Raw genomic sequence first — 17,473 nt, 5'->3', positions numbered from 1 at the left:
ATCAATTTCCTTAAGAAACGCGAGGGTTGTTTGATTTTTAAAACACAAAGGGTGACTTTGGTGATGCATTTCCGAACTAAATTTTGGCAAAAAATAGTATTTTGTGCGTGCGGAGATGCATCTCCGAATTCACTTAGGGGCATTTTTTAGATTTTCAGAGATTTGCCCCATGTAACACACGTGAGATGAGAAATTACCTAATTTATTACTCATCCGTTCTGTTATGAGTGACCAACTTAGAATAAAATAGTATCTCAAAATAAATGATCCATTTCAATTTCCAATGTACTTTTTCTAATTCTCCTATTTAATTAATAAAAATTTCATCATTCCCAATATATGACAGAGACACTCTAATAAAATCATAATTTTATTTCTTATTTTTATATATTTTTTAATAGATGTGAAATCATCCACTATGTCAATTGGACGGTGTAACTATTTCGAGTTGAATTGATTAGGTCCATACCACTATTAATATAATTTTATTATTATTTTTTAAAGACTCGTATACAACCTAAAATATGTAATAGTATAACACTCTCAATTTAGAATGAATAATATATTTATGGATCTTGCTAACGAATATCTTCATAGCACTTTTTAAGCATACTAAATAAAGAAAATATCCTTTATAAAAGTCAAGATTACAATTTTCAATGTATTTAATACACATATTTTTAAAAATTCTTACTAATTTAATTACTTAAAAGAGTACCCTAAGGGCACTAGTTAGCATTTTCCTATATTTATAAACAAAATGTTCTAAAATGAATAATTTTTTAATTTTTTCAATTTGATCCTACTTTACTTCTAATTTGTGTAAAATAAACAATTTTCCCACTCTAAATTATATTAATGAACGAATACACTAATATTCAATAAAAACAATTTTATAAATTTATAATTTGTGTAAAATGTTAAAATAAATTGGTAAAAGAGGATTTTGAGTTGTCACTAAAGTACATTTTTGGGTTCCCGTGTGCTGTTAGATTAGATTAGATTCGCAGTGAAACTAAATTCCACCACATACACACTATTGGTGTATTTCCTTTTCTCACCTCACTCACACGATTTACATTTTCCAACACATTAACCAACTCACTCTTAAACGGTCAACACAAAAAAAGCAAAACCCTGCCTCTAACATTTATCGAGATTTAGATCTTCAAAACCAAAACCCTTCCAAACTTTAACCTAACTCAATTCAATTCACTGCCTCTCCGTCGTTAACCTCCAAATGACGGAGGGATCGCCGCCGAAGGTGCTCCCGGTACAGCATGCAGATGACGACTCCATGCGATCTCCTCCGCCGAAACCGAATTCCGCCGATGCGAATGGTCGCAATGCAGGTTCTTCCGGAGGATCTTCGCGGAGGAAAGGTAGGGTTTCTGAGGTGAGATTGTCGGAGGAGAATCGACGACGCTCGCCGAGATTTTCCGTTGAATCTGACGAAACTGACTCTTCTTCTCGTGATGTGAAGGTTCGTCACTCGTAATTCTCTCTTTTCTTTTAGTTCTTTCTTGGTTTTAGTGTTTTTCTTTTTTCTGCGTCATAATAATCTTTATTTTGTGGATAATTTTGTGTTTTTAAGATAATCTTATTTTTTTAGTTTAAGAATTATCCAATTAAATCTTTATTTTGTGGAAATTTCTTTGTTAATTGTATAGTTCAACTCTAAAAAAACTAATTTTGTTCTTCGGAAATAAAAAACAATTTTTTATTACAAGCGTTTTTTTATACTTATTATTATATTAATTTTTTTTTATCAGTTTGGTTTCGGTGTTTGTTTTTTTATGAAAGGATTTATTTGGTATCCATAGTGACGTCATATTTTAAAGTAAATATTGATTTTATTTAAAGTAATATTTACGGATGGTAACAAACTTTTTTGTGTATAATATATTTTTGGAAATGTTAGTACAAGTTAAGTTATAGAGAGGTTTAATTGGATAATTCTATAAAATTGTTTTATTGATATAGAAAATTCTTTGTTAATTATATAGTTATTGCCTTATTGGATAATATTTTCAAGACTTATTAACGTTTTTTTTTATCAGTTTGATTTCCGTATTTTTTAATAAAAGGATTTATTTGTTATCCATAGTGACGTCATATTTTAAATCATATTTAAATTTTATTTTTACGTAATATTTATTTTATTTAAAGTAATATTTACGGATGGTCAAAAAAAACTTTTTCTGTGCATAACAATGATTTCCTTTATATTATAAACGTTCTCTTTTAAAATACTATTATAAGACTTCATATTGCATCATTATGATGTGATTCAATATGTGCGTAAAATTTCATCACGTTAATAGTGCACAGTTATTAAATTATATCAATTTTTAATTTATTAATTAATGGATGTTTACTTGTCAAAAAAATTAATGGATATTAAAAATATATAGTATATATCCTAAAATAAAATATAAATACTATAAACAAATAAACAAATATCAAGCTTATTTCTATTACCTGAATTTTATGCTGTTTATTTAACTGATAATATTTTCAATTCAAAAGTTATATTAAATAAATTTAAAAAGTTTATTTCAATCCCGAAGCATATCAATATTTACTCTTGGGTTGTGTTATTGTAAACCAATTCAGCAATTTCTGCCTGCTTCTCTCTCATTTTGATAAATAAATAATCTTGTTTTCACAAGCACATTCGCTATATTGCTTTTGATAGAATTCATGTAAATAACTTGTGAAACATCTTTAATCCCTTAAACGTGAATAATTTGAGTGTCGCGGGTTCGAACTTACGTTCATGCAATCGGAACGGAGGTCCCTAGAGCTATCAACTAAGCTAGTTTAACTAAACGAAAAATGTATTATTTATAAAATGACAATTTAACCATATTTCTTCTTTGATTATAGAAATAATCCATGCATAAGCGGTTAATTAAGTTGTTTTCCCAAGCGATGTACAATTGTTTTTTTAATTATTTTTGTTGTTGTGGTTATTTAAGTGTATTTGATTCTTAATGTGTTGTTACTTTAGTTCCTATGTCCTCAACCTAAACTACTTTCATTTTTTTACTAGTATTATATGTAACAACACATTGGCACAATGTGCGCATTGTTGACATACCTGAAACCTTTGATATTACTTTTCTTGTTATCCAATGATAAAAGATTCTGTATTCTGATTCTTGAGTCATGCAGCTTCGAAGATGTAGGTCTTCAAACGGGAATGAGAACATGCCAGTAGTTCACCAGAAGAAGAAAACTAAAAAAGTGATTTCTTCTTCCATTGAATTGCCTAATTCATCAGAGGAACAACATTCCCCTGAAGTTGATGATATCAACTGCTCAGCACTGTCTCTTGAGGAAATGACATCCTCAACCTGGGTTGAAAATGGCCAAACAAATTCTGATTATTTCGCTTTGTCTAAGCTACAAGGAAAACCACCAAAAAAGAAATTTAACTCATCAGCTTCATTTGCAAATGGAAGTATGGGTGAGAAAAGCATTTCTTCATTCATTGGTGATCCTATACCTGACGATGAAGCTCGCGAAAGATGGGGATGGCGTTATGAATTGAAGGTTGTTGGCCTGATTCATTTAGTATGCTTTTCATGTTATTATAACTACATTATGCTGTATCCAAAAAAGGAAGAAAATATTAACCATTTTCATTTCCCATAAGTAGTTGGTCATTATCTGCATTCTTCATTTTAAGAAATGAAAAGGTCTGTTAGTTTCTATTGATTCAAACACATTGTATTCCATTTTCTTTTTATCTGATTTTTCTGTTGAAAATTGCAGGACAAGCAATGTAAAGATAGAGTGTTCAAAATAAAGTAAGTACTGACTTATTCATAAATTCAACTTTGGCGATTTTAACACTCTTTCTCAGATGATAAGTGTTCTAAATTTTTCACTGTATTTTTTCTTTTTGACATGGCTGATATCATAGTGAGGATGAAGAAGACGAGACTATTATAAATGTTAAATGCCATTATGCCCAAGCTAAAATTGGGAACTGCATTTTCAATATTGGTGATTGTGCATCTATAGAAGTAAGTGCATACTTCAGAAAACATGGTATTTTATCTGTTTGCTTGTCACCTAAGCAAAACTTGTTATAGATTTACCGTGTACTTTAACTTATTAGTGCAGCTATAATGACTGTAATTACTAATTTATTTAAGTTTGGATTAGTTAGTGTCTTCAACTTTTTTATAATATATATATATATATATATATATATATATATGTCTCTTCTAAAAATAATATATCTTTTCTTTTTTAATTTTTCATATTTATTTTTAAAATGGTGTAGTCTCACTATCAATTCCCACGTCTAGTGTTAATCACGTGCAAGTGATTTAACTATCTGATAGATGAACGGGTCTATTACACTATTTGAATCTTTCGGAAGGTTCTGGATTCAAAATTTCATGGCGTGATCAGTTCAAAACAAAGTAAATAGATATCAGGGGTTGCTATGCATTTTTCTTTTGTTTTCTAATTAAATTCCTCCCAGCATACTGCTATATGTTTATGTTCATTGACTTTATTATTAAAGGTGTACGAGTATATCCTTAAAACTTGCTTGTGAGTACGGCTTGTCATATTAATCTCTCTACTGTCCTCCTATGAAGAGCCATCAGAGTAATATATGGATATCAGTGACATCTGTGTACCACAAAATCTCGTGATTCTATGAACACAATGAGAGCTAGTTATACTTATATTCTATGTGATTCTTACAGGGTGAAGAAGAACAAAAACATATTGGCAAGATTGTTGAGTTTTTTCAAACTACTGATAGGAAAAAATATTTCCGGGTCCAATGGTTTTACAGAATTCAAGATACAGTGAGTACCAAGTATGTGCTGATATTAATTTAGTTATGTTGAAATATATGTCATTCTAATTATTGCATCTGATTTTTTCACAGGTTGTCAAAGATGCAGGTGATTATCATGACAAGAGGCGTTTGTTCTATTCATCAATAATGAATGATAACTTAATAGATTCCATAATAGAGAAAGTGAATGTTAGATACATAAAACCTAAGGTATGTATGACAAGACTCAGTTAAGATCTTTCTTATTTTTTTCTATTTGCTCACAACTTCATCTGATAAGGTACTGCTGCCTTGTCAATTTTGAGGTTTATATTTCTGTCTTTGTATGTAATAATGGCCAGTTCTTTTTTCTGTATGACTTCTTCCAGGTTGGTCTGAGAGTGACTTCTGTTTCACCATCTAACTTCTATTATGATATGGAATATTGTGTTGAGTACTCTACATTCCGTAAAATACCAACAGGTATGTCATGAATGAGTGCAAGATGCTTTTAGTCTTTTCTTTACCAAAATTTTCTTGTTTAATCTATCACTAGACAAGGAATTGGAAGGCAGAAGTGCCTTGATAGGAAGAAAAAAAAGTAGTTTAGAAATAGGAAACAATTCTGTTCAGTGTGCTTCTTGCAGTTGTCATGTTTGTTTGATGAACACAAAAATTAATTTTTTGTAGTGATCTCGAGTTTTAGCTAAAAAATCATCTATTCGCTGGTCATATTATATACTGTTACCAGTTCTCAGGTGGTCAGCATTTGCATCCTTTAACTGTTGAATTGACAACAAAGTGCAATTTCAGTGATCATTTAAAACTGCAAGTTGAGATATTCAAACTAAGTTCATACAATATGTGTTGTTTTGTTCAAATTTAATGCTAAAAAATGTCTATTTCTTAGATAATGTTGTTAAGATTAAGGAGTCATCACAACCTGCTGTGCTTGAGAGTCTCTCAACAGAGGCATCTACTATTTCCAAGAGCCTACCTAGTCCTGAATTGCACAGGACAGAACTGACATTGCTAGATCTCTATTCTGGCTGTGGTGGCATGTCAACCGGACTGTGCTTAGGTGCCAATCTATCATCAGTTAATCTTGTCGCGGTAATTATAAATGAAATTCATATTTGTACTGAAATTATTTGTATTTCACAAATTACATTGAGTATCATTGTTATACTCTGATCTTCTATTGTTTGCTTTTTTGCTCAGAGATGGGCTGTTGATAGTGATAACTCTGCAACTAATAGCTTGAAACTAAACCACCCAGATACGCACGTAAGTGCTGACTATCTTCTTCTACAATTTTTTGGATGATAAATTTTCTGATTCCATATAATATTTATTTAATTTTATTGTATAGGTGAGAAATGAATCTGCAGAGGACTTTCTGCAACTATTAAAAGAGTGGGAAAAGCTATGCAAACGATATAATGTTGGTGACATAGAAAGAAAAACTCCAATACGGGCAAGGAGCTCAGGAGAAAAGAAGCAAGTGAATTCTCAAGCGGATGATAGTTCTGATGATGAACTTGAAGTATCTAGGTTAGTTGATATATGCTACGGTGATCCCAGTAAAACAGGAAAACATAGTCTATATTTGAAGGTAATAAATCTAATTTCTGTCAATTTTTGGCTTTTTTCCTTCCAGACAAAACTTTATTTTTCTTGAAATATCTATGCAGATATATATAGTTGCTTACTTGTTTTTTGATATGGTGATATTCATGTCACCTTCAAGTGACTAGTATTTGCCATTGTTTCAAGTTCCGATACATTTTTTGATTATACAATTTTCTAATTAGATGTTGACAACTGTGGGTTATAAAGAGGCATGCAAATTAAAAAAAGGCTTTGTTAAAGAGAAACAGAAAAAAATCAAGTGAGATTTAAACAATGGCAGTGTTAAAATTTTGTTGGACCTTAAGAATTACTAGAAACGTGGGTTGAATTTGGCTGATTATTCTGTAAAGTAGCGGTTACAGGCTTAAGAACATCCATTCTAAAAGTTGTCTGTAGCTGTTACAAAATCTAAGAGCAGCCATTAGTATTATTAGAGTAACAATTATTATTATTAGAAGCAATTATATTTGGGAGGGAGAGACCAAGCTCTCAAATTCTTGGAAGGGAGAGAACCAAGACTCTTGAATTTCTTGGAAACTCATTGTAATAATTAGTATAAAAATTTATTGTTTGGTACCTGTTTCTATCAAAATTCACTTCAAAGACTACGCAAAATACGGATGAGAACAATTTTACCTCATTAAAAAATGATGCAAATGAGAAAAGCGGCTTCTGAATTGTTTGGTGAGCACTAGGATTGAAGACCTTTACACTATTAAATCTAAAGCCCAAACCCTTTGCATTATTTTTTTAATCAAAATAACTTCGCATCTTATTTATGAATAAATCTCATTTTTAATTGAATTTTCTTTAGTTATATATACGAATGAAAGGAGACACGTGTTTTTTTTACTCCTATTTTTCAGTTAATAACAGTGATGGAATAGAAAATGTTTGCATATCTAAAATCAAACTTTTTCCAAACTCAATTCTGCTTAGTTTTGCAAATTTTAAGATAACATTGTCCTTAGCGACCAATCAGATTTTGTTAATGTTCAATAAACTTTAACATCAGTGCTGCAGACTCTACTAGTCTACATCACTAGTCCAATACATCTAATGGCTAAAAATTATCAGTTTTGTTGACACTGTTTGATTTTATATTTATTTTGTTTTATTATTGAGTGTCTTTATGTACTCTTTCCTATAAATGGAGCATCCTTTCATGGGAATAATCCAGTTCTAAAGTTATACAATACTTTTAACAAGTTTACTGTCTAATCTTCTACTCATATGTTTCCATATTGAAATCTCTGAAAATATTCATGAATTTCTTTTGTAGGTGAACTGGAAAGGTTATGATGAAAGTGAAGATACATGGGAACCAATTGAAAACTTACGGTATATAACTTGATTTTTCCAATGATTGATAATTTTAAGTATTTTTAGTGCTTCCATACTTATTATTATTATTATTATTATTATTATTATTATTATTATTATTATTATTATTATTATTATTATTATTATTATTATTATTATTATTATTATTATTATTATTATTTGTTTATGCAGCAATTGTAAGCAAATCATTCAGGATTTTGTGAGAGAGGGGATACAATCAAAACTCTTGCCTCTTCCTGTAAGTATTAATTTTTATGGTCTAAATTTGAAAAAATCTCTAGGGCTTTTGCATTTTAATTAGAATTGTTGCTTAAAATCATTTCAGGGTGAAGTTGGTGTTGTTTGTGGAGGTCCTCCATGTCAAGGAATTAGTGGCTATAATCGCTATAGAAACATGGAATCACCACTGGATGATGAAAGAAATCATCAGATAGTAGTTTTCATGGATATAGTGAAATATTTAAAGCCTAAGTATGTTTTAATGGAGAATGTGGTTGACATATTAAGATTTGACAAGGGTTCACTCGGAAGATATGCTTTAGGCCGTTTGGTACATATGAATTACCAAGCAAGATTGGGAATTGTTGCAGCTGGGTGTTATGGTCTTCCACAATTTCGATTGCGCGTTTTCATGTGGGGGGCTCATCCTGATGAGGTGTGTTTTATAATTTGATATTTAGTAAATTTGATGAATATGGAATTGAAAACTAACACATCCCTCTCTTTTAAAAATATATTTTAAAGCCTATGTCTATGTTAATTGACCCGACTTTAAGGGAACACAGATGTCTCTTTCCATCAATACATTAAACATATGCGTTAGCTACTTCCATTTCTAACATTCATGGTTGTACCTCAAGAATAGTAACCAAAGTATTTTTCCAGTGGTTGGGGGTAAGCTACATATCAAATGATGCAATGCAGGATTCTACTATCTTGTCATCAATAAATGTCATTTTTTTCTTGTTAAATACACTAGTTCCTGATGTATGGTGCCACTCAACCAAGACAGTATTGTCATAACTTCTCAGTTCTCACTTCCCTTTACAGTCTAATAATCAGTACCATACTACATTATTAGTCTACCATTCGCATTTTTTTCCTTCTAACTTTAATTGTTCCTTTCTATCAGAAGTAACACTAGAATATTCATCATTTGCTTGAATTATATTTTTGAACTTCTACTATTTTTTTGTCTAGCTTAATTAAGAGTTTGAACTTCTACTATTTCTTTGTTTTTGTATCCAAGATACCTAAACTATGTGACATGTTGTATCTATAACCTCCAAGACAAAATGCTAGGTGCAGACCCAATTAATAGGGCCCACTTTAAGTTAATTGCATATTTTAAATAGAATAAGGGTAGGAAACCAAGAAGATTCGGTTGTTTTATGTGAATTAGCTCGGGAGAGACCGGACTCTCTAATTCCTAGAAAATTATGCTACTTATTAGTTTATCATTCCTATTGCTGCAGTTGTAATTTCCTTTTGTTCTGTACCTGCTCCTGCTGGTAGTTACTGTAGAATTACTCTATCAATAATATTAAGTTTATCGTTCTATCAATCACTCTCATAAATATCAAAGAACTATCACAATTATAGTTTGTACCTGAATAAATTTGCATTTCACATATTCCACTTTAGTTATTTATTGTTAAATGGAACCTATATTATTCCAAGATTCACTACCACCACTCTTGTTTACTACCTTCTATTTCCACTAAAACATGTTTTGTAAAAAACATGTATTAAGGGTTTCTCGTTTCTCCAAAAACTTTAATGTTGTGATCATCTCTGACCCATCTAAGATCCACTATGTTATTCTACCAAATCTAATCTACTATTATGTTTATCCCATTTATGATATCATATTTTCTATCTACCACAAGTTTGTTCTCATATAGGCACGTGACAGTAAATTCTCCTGCCCACCAATTTCCATTGTGCAAATATTTCAAGTTTAAAAGCAAGTTTAGTGTCAAATACTTTTGTAGACTTCTAAGTTACATAACAATTACTTTCTTTACCAAATTATTTCTCAAAAGTATGAGAACTCATGTTTATCAATGCATTAATGTAGTTGTTCTTACAAAGATGTGGTGTACTTGAGATGTGCAAGTCATACAACATATTACTTACGATTGACAATATAGGATTAACAAAATGACATCTTCTATCCACTTAATAAGGATTTGATAATGTTTTACGTTGGCTATTGACAATCCGACACAGTTCCTTGTCTTTTTTCGGACTTAGGACAAGCTACATAAGATAAGCAATCACAACATAGGCAGAGGATAGATCTCTCATTTGCTTACTACACACATGTCTATATAGAAATATATCAGGAGCATATCTGTTTTCAGAAAGTAGAAGATCTTGAAGATGAATTTTACTATGATTCAACGTACTTAAAACTACCCTCTAGGGCAAATCTTCAGAAATAGACAACCAAACTTGCAGACTGACAATGTAAATGAAATGCAGCCCAAACATGAAGTTTTGATGGGTTCCTTTCAACTGAAAATTTGTCTTTCATTGAATATCTTCCAATCATTTTCTGCCAAGGGCACTTTTTCATTAGCATATCAATTTTACTCACTGATCTAATTCTTTTTATTCATCACATCAGATTCTTGAATGTAGTAAATTTTATGCATTTTGTTAAGAAACACATCAATTTTACATAACATTAATATAATGACTTGTATTAAGCTCATCAAATTCTTGTATGAAGTAAATTTCTTAAGTTTCATTGATCTAAAAATAATTATTTTACTTTTCTATGGTTTGTCATTTTTTTCCAGGTCCTACCCCAATTTCCATTGCCAACACATGATGTTATTGTTAGATACTGGCCTCCACCTGAGTATGAGGTATTAATCCTTACTCTTTTTTGTAAAATAATTCTATCTGGAGTTCTTTCTATTTTTCACTAGCTTTTGGCTTTTGTTTGCAGCGTAATACTGTTGCTTATGATGAGGACCACAAACGAGAATTAGAGAAAGCTCTTGTTATTCAAGATGCCATCTCCGATCTTCCTCCTGTAACGACTTACTTTTGCTTGACTTTTTATGTTTGGACAAGGCTTCTCTTAATTGACCTTGGTTTTTATAGTGAACTACTAATGTTATATTGATTAAATTCTGGTGTGGTAAATTCTTACATTTTACACAATCGTACTGATAGAGAAGCCTTTTCCTTTATGTTTACTGGTTTTAACATAACTTTAACTTAACTCAATATTGTAGGTCACAAACTTTGAAACTCGGGACGAAATGCCTTACGAAAAACCTCCAGAAACAGAATTTCAAAGATATATACGGTCAACTAAGTACGGTAATAGTGCCTTCCCTTGAGTGCATAATTTGTAATAATAAAAAATATATTTAGTATTCATAAAACACAGTTTGCTTATCTACATTGTTATAAGTGGTTGTGTCTCCAATCGCCGTCTATCTTTCACATTTGTATATATAGGAAAAAAGAAACTCCTAGACAAACTGGTTGCCATGGATCTGTCCCATATGTCAATTTCATATTAAATGTAACAATTTTTCATGATAGTTGATTCTGCATTCTTTTGTCATTTCAAAATTAAAATTAATGCACCTATTTTTTTTTCTAGATTCAATTTATTAAGCCTTTGTGGAATTTATCTTAATGGTTGGTGTTCCTTTGTTTTCATCATAGTCCACTTAGTTTACATATGCTGTACGCAGTTCCCTTTTTATTGTTTATGTATTTTAGCAATAAATATATGGATCAAGCAAGCATTGGCTCATCTTGTTCACTTGTTATTCATTTTGAGTAGAGATGACTGGATCCACATTAAATGGAACAACAGAGCAAAATCATTTATTATATGATCACCGACCTCAATTTATGTCTGAAGATGACTACCAACGTATTTGTCAAATACCCAAACAGAAGGTTGTATTCTGGATCAATTTCATGTATTGCACTTGTGCCATTCCTTGAACAACCTTTAATTTAATATTACTGCAGGGAGCGAATTTCCGTAATCTTCCTGGCATAGTTGTTGGAGCTGACAATGTGGTTAAGCCACATCCAGTAGATAAAAGGCCATTGCTACCATCTGGAAAGCCATTGGTAAATCTTTACATATTGCTTTCCTTAGATTTATTAAGACATAATAAATGAATATTCTTAGAGTTTGGGCTAGAACTCACACAAGTCCATAAAGCCAACCTGTGTGGTAAAAACTGCCCTAGAGTTATAACTTATAAGGATTACTTTGGCCATATCTCTCTAATTGACATGGGATCTCAACTATTATTGTCTAATAGTAGCCATGGCAGACTGAGGTGCTGGAAATTGTGTAGAAATTTTTTATTGGAAATTGTGTAATATTTTTATTAAAAATTTATAATTAATGTTTTCATTAAATTTTATTAATAATAATGATTATATACTACTATTTAGGTACTGCCAAGATTTACATTCTTTATTCCTATTTGATTTGATAGATATAGGCTCTCATTCTTATCGCTATAACTAAGGGATCTTGATCGTAATCTTTTCATTATAAATACATATGGCTAGGGGTTGTTAGCCTCTCAAGCAGTTCAATTGAAGCAAACTTGTAAGCTGTATCGCCTGCCATATGTATAGAAAAATAAGATGTTATTAGATGTTTCTGGTCTCTATATGCAGTTGAATTTCCAGTGTTTTAAATGAGAGGTTATGCATTTAGATTCAAACGGTACTAAGTTAGTTAATCTTTACCGTCTTTACTGTTTGGTCTCAGGTCCCGGATTATTGCTTCACTTTTGAGCAGGGGAGGTCCAAGAGGTAATTTTTTTCAGTTCAGTAGTCTATCTGGTTATTTTTCTTGCTTTGCATTTGATTACTTTTGATCTAAATTTGGACGTATATGTAGGCCATTTGGACGATTGTGGTGGGATGAGACTGTTCCTACTGCACTAACCTCCCCAAGTTGTCATAACCAGGTCTTATCACAGTCTCTAATTTGTTGCCGAAATTACAAAATTGGTTTCTTATATATTCAAACTCTTGCAGATAGTACTACATCCAGAGCAGGATCGAATCCTCACTATACGAGAATTTGCCCGGTTGCAAGGATTTCAGGATTATTATAGATTTTATGGGTCTGTGAAAGCTAGGTAAGACCATTATTTAATGAATATAAACTAGGTTTAATTTAAATATGCTTTTCTTTCCTAAATCTTACCAAATTTTGATCCCTTTTGCTCCACCGTAGTCACAACTCTGCATTTGAAATCTGTTTTGTAGATAGTGAAAAAAACAAGGGACAGAAATAGAAACTGATTTTAGAAAGACCTACAGTCAAAATTCCCTTGTAAAACATTGTGATAATATAGCAAGATACTTAGTGTAGTGTCCTTACATTTTTCTTATGATATTATTTACAGGTACCGTCAAATTGGAAATGCAGTTGCTGTTCCTGTTTCGCGAGCTTTAGGATATGCCCTAGGAATTGCACATAGGAAGCTTGTCAGTAATGAGCATCATATGACCCTCCCATCCAAATTCTCTCTTTCCAATTATCTTCAATTGTCAAGTAATCATATTGGCGACTCAATTTTTGAGTCAGAAAATGCAGACGTAACCACCGGAGTTGAGTCAGAAAATGCTGCCAATACCACACTTGATTCAAAAAATGCTACCCACACCAAAATTGCTACCACCATTTTTGAGTCAGAAAATGCTGCCAACACCATTTTTGAGTCAGAAAATGCAGGTGACTCCACCATTTTTGAGTCAGAAAATGCAGGTGACTCCACCATTTTTGAGTCAGAAAATGCTGTAGACACCACCATGTTTGAGTCAGAAAATGCTGCCAACACCATTTTTGAGTCAGAAAATGCTGCAGACACCACCATGTTTGAGTTAGAAAATGCAGCCGACACCAATTTTGATTCAGGAAATGCTACAGACACCATTTTTGATTCAGAAAATGCTGCAAAGACCTCCATTTTTCAGTCAGAAAATGCAGGTGACACCGCCATTTTTTAGTCAGAAAATGCTACCAAAACCTTTTTTGATTAAAAAAATGCCGGAGACACCAACTAGTGTAACATTCACGTCTCATGACAAGTGGAGTTGACGTTTTGACTTTCTTGCTGAGCAATTTTTTCAATCTCATAGACAAGTTTCAGCTACTCCATTTAATTTGAACGTGTAATCTCATTTATTTGTACAACTCTTGTGCTACTATGTAACTTATTTAAGATGTAATATCATATCTAAGTACTAGTTAAAAAAAAAAATCCAATAAGTACTTGAATTTCCGTTGTAAGCAAATTATTTCCATGCCTCATTTCAAGCCTGTAAGCTTGTATGAGAGATTTAATGTGAAGAGAAAAAAAGATAGTTTTCCATCTAATTTAGGTGGATAGAAATAACATTCGTTGCTTTGATTTGGGATTCAGTTCTTTTAGATATATGATTCATTTTATATCGTAAAGTTAGCAATCACAATCATGAGAAAACCATTAGCTGATATTAATATATGGTTTTTCAACTTTCCACTTAACTTTTAAACATACTCATACTAGGAAAAATTAACCCCCCAAATTATAATTATATATGTCACCCTTCCATTTTTACCTCTGATGAGATGCAAGGAATTTAAAGACGACATTTTTGGTACATTCTACTAAATTTTTAGTATAAGTAAATTTTCGGTAATGTATTTGAAATTTTCGGTATATCAGAAATTTTAAATTCCCATGCAGTACTGGAAATTTCATTATAACTGAAATTTCTGGTATGTTCTAATGTTAGGTTTTTTCAATGGTTGAGATTTTGCCCACACTTTTGGAGGGTCCTGATTGCATCGGCACATGTGTGGTCTATAATGCATCACCATTTGTATAAATAGGGGTCTTAGGGTTATTGGCTAACATATCTCAACAAACCTCTTCCTTAGTATTTGATTAATATAGAAGTGTATTTCAATGGCTGCAACCCTACTGTTGAAACCAAGATTCCATATGGGCCCGAATTCTTTGCCACCTTGAAATAAACGTTGAATAATTTGCTGCTTGATTCCGATAACAAAAGGGTGACAAAGATCGAGTTTTGGGACTAAATTGATACAAATGGAAGGGTGAAATACAACCTAATCGAGTTGAAGAATGATGAAGATGTGAAGCCCATGTGGAAATCATTTCGTCATATGATAACTAAAGGTCCGATCGAGTTGGACGCACAAATCCAAAGATCCGTGGACGACATAATGAAGTGTCTGAAACGTCTAGAGTCATCCGTTAATGCCTAGGTTTTCATGTTTTGGAGTACTATTTATGTTTGATGTTTGTCATCTAATATTTGTTAACTATGTTTGTTTGTTATTGATATCATTTTATTTTCTTTATCTAATCGAAACATGTTATAGCAAAAAAGATCATGCAATAAAAAAGATGTCCGTACATAATATACATATAATACAATCATAAAAAAAATCTACATAGGCCTTCCACGGGCAACATCGGCCAACCTAGCTAAAATAGTATGAACCTCACCATTAGAGTTCACCAAATCCATGAGGCTATCTAAGTGAACGGTGATGAACTGTAGGCGTCTGTCCTGGTCACCCGCGGGAGGTGGAGGTGGTGATGGTGGAACGGAAGAATCCCTGGTACCTGAAGGCTATGGAACATCAGATGTTGTGGCAGGTGATATGACCCTAGGGTGTGACACACGATGAAACCACTCCAGGTATCCATCCTCGCACTGCCCAGGCTCCTAAACCTCAATGGTTGTATCAATGATCTCACGGGGGAAACTGATGATGTGACTCTCAAACCATCGATCAATGCCACTAGTTGGAGCCTCTAGGACCGGACGTGAGATGCCTTGTATATAACCATACTGGCGTAGACACCTCTCAGGCAAGTGTCTAGCCAAATGGCTCTCCCATCTGACATACCCTGAATATAAAGTAGATACGTCAAAAGGACAATGAGGACGGCGAACTGTATACGATGTCCAAATTACATAATCCAAGGCCAGAGCATCCAGCCTCTGCATGTATTCCACCAACCCTTCTGGAATGGCCTCTTTGGCCTTCCACCTCTTCTCACATGAGTCAGTAGCCGCACCACGCAGAATTTTCCGCTCACAGATGTGAGGGAAATGCTCCTAGATCCAACACTACATAAATAAAAATTATAAAATAAATACATCAAAATAATTAAACACAAAACCATCTAATAAATTAGAATATACCTGAAACAAGCTCAGGTAACCAGCTAGCTGTCTGGTGTCAAGACGAGATGCAACATCAAATGCCGTATACATCATCGTCATTGTCGCCACTCCCCAAGCCCAACATGGGGGTGTCAATGGCGCTGAATAGAGAAAGGTATCGAACATCTATATAAACTCCAAACTTATCCACAAAGAAAGTACATGTCACTAGATGTAGCATGTACACCCTAACGGTAACCTGGTACCTCTCTGCATTCACAAGCTCCTGATAAGTAGTCCTCAACCAAGATATCGTAAGGTGAAAACCCCGAGTCTCACCAAATTCATGTAGCACATCCACCTCATCAACCTCCAAAGCATCCATAACCATGCGCACCGCCGTCGCTTGGTCCCTATAAACTAGTGTGAAAAACGTACCAGCAATCGGAATGTGAAAGAGGGCATCCACATCATCAAAAGTCATTGTCATCTCCCCAAATGGAGGATAGAAGGATGATGTATCCGAGTTCCACCTCTCAACAAAAGCTGATAACAGGGAGGCGTCCAACATCATTAAGGAGCATCCAGCAAAGTCCATCAGATGGAAATCCTGAACTATCCTCCTCACCTGCTTAGGCATCCGAATCTCGGGGAAGTTCTTTAACTTCAACCCGTGAGAAGCGACCTTCAACACTGGACGCTCCTGTAACAAAATAATACAATTAAGCATTTAAATAAGACCATTATTACAAGACCAACATTATAATTAGTATAAATCAAATTGCGTATGAAACATAAAAAACTAAGTATTTAAACAAGACCAATATTACATACCCTTCCCTTCCATATCCTATAAGCGACATGGTCAGCGTATCCCGTCAACATAGACCTGTTAGAAGGTCCTCCGGGGAAGCCTCCATCAGTGTGTACTGATAACTTCGTAGATGCATAAATGGTGGTGTCTGTATCCTGAACCACCCGTTCCTGAACCACCTGATCCTGAACCACTATTTCCTAAACCACCGGCTTAACAACTACTTGCTCCTGGACCACCTGAACCACCGGCTCAACAACCATAGGCTCCTTAGCCACCTGCTCCTGAACCACCGGCTCCTAAACTGTCTGCATCCGAACCACCGGCTCCTCCACTATAGTGGATGCTCTATTAGTCTGACGGCAAGGTGCGCGGAACCCCGCCACTGCTTGCTACCTAGCGCTCTGTTTCCGGTTAGAATCTGTCGGAGGATGTCGTCCAACACGTAGCTTTGAGGCATGCGCCTCATCAATAGCTCGAGCAACCGCACCGACTCTATCGGTGGTCCGTCCCGCAATAGAACCGTTCCTGCCTCTGGTCCTCACTGCAAAATTTAAAAAATATAAAGAAAATAGCTTCTTTTTTTAAAAGTTAAAATACCGGAAATTTCGAAATTTCCAGTATGATAATAGGCATCGAAAAATTTCAAAAATTTTCGTAATATTGGCAAATGATAA

At 33.3% G+C, this 17,473-nt stretch overlaps 2 protein-coding genes across 3 annotated transcripts; one reads left to right on the top strand and one right to left on the bottom strand.

Annotated features, from left to right (window-relative positions):
• Positions 1-1,025: 1,025 nt before the first annotated feature.
• On the top strand, positions 1,026-14,350 carry LOC131641734 (DNA (cytosine-5)-methyltransferase CMT2-like). Of its 2 annotated transcripts, XM_058912048.1 has the most exons (23): positions 1,026-1,483; positions 3,178-3,558; positions 3,781-3,815; positions 3,932-4,034; positions 4,731-4,835; positions 4,919-5,038; positions 5,197-5,290; positions 5,718-5,920; positions 6,029-6,094; positions 6,180-6,422; positions 7,722-7,780; positions 7,955-8,021; positions 8,109-8,438; positions 10,591-10,659; positions 10,743-10,829; positions 11,035-11,122; positions 11,598-11,716; positions 11,792-11,896; positions 12,555-12,598; positions 12,687-12,756; positions 12,827-12,930; positions 13,201-13,529; positions 13,563-14,350. In XM_058912048.1, the coding sequence occupies exons 1-23, from the start codon at positions 1,241-1,243 to the stop codon at positions 13,802-13,804; spliced, it is 3,306 nt and encodes a 1,101-aa protein (XP_058768031.1). In that variant the 5' UTR covers positions 1,026-1,240; the 3' UTR covers positions 13,805-14,350. The 2 variants fall into 2 exon arrangements, with proteins under 2 accessions (XP_058768031.1, XP_058768023.1); XM_058912040.1 differs by having other exon boundaries at positions 13,201-14,350.
• A 906-nt stretch (positions 14,351-15,256) lies between these two features.
• On the bottom strand, positions 15,257-16,845 carry LOC131645532 (protein MAIN-LIKE 1-like). The gene is made up of 5 exons (XM_058915955.1): positions 16,804-16,845; positions 16,242-16,685; positions 16,022-16,168; positions 15,545-15,934; positions 15,257-15,442 (listed from the first exon to the last, which is right to left on the bottom strand). Exons 1-5 carry the CDS (start codon positions 16,843-16,845, stop codon positions 15,257-15,259), a joined length of 1,209 nt encoding a protein of 402 aa, XP_058771938.1.
• Between the last annotated feature and the right edge of the window lie 628 nt (positions 16,846-17,473).

This window comes from Vicia villosa, linkage group LG1 (genome assembly GCF_029867415.1).
Source record: "Vicia villosa cultivar HV-30 ecotype Madison, WI linkage group LG1, Vvil1.0, whole genome shotgun sequence".
NCBI lineage: Eukaryota > Viridiplantae > Streptophyta > Magnoliopsida > Fabales > Fabaceae > Vicia > Vicia villosa.
This window is presented reverse-complemented; position numbering and strand designations above follow the sequence as displayed.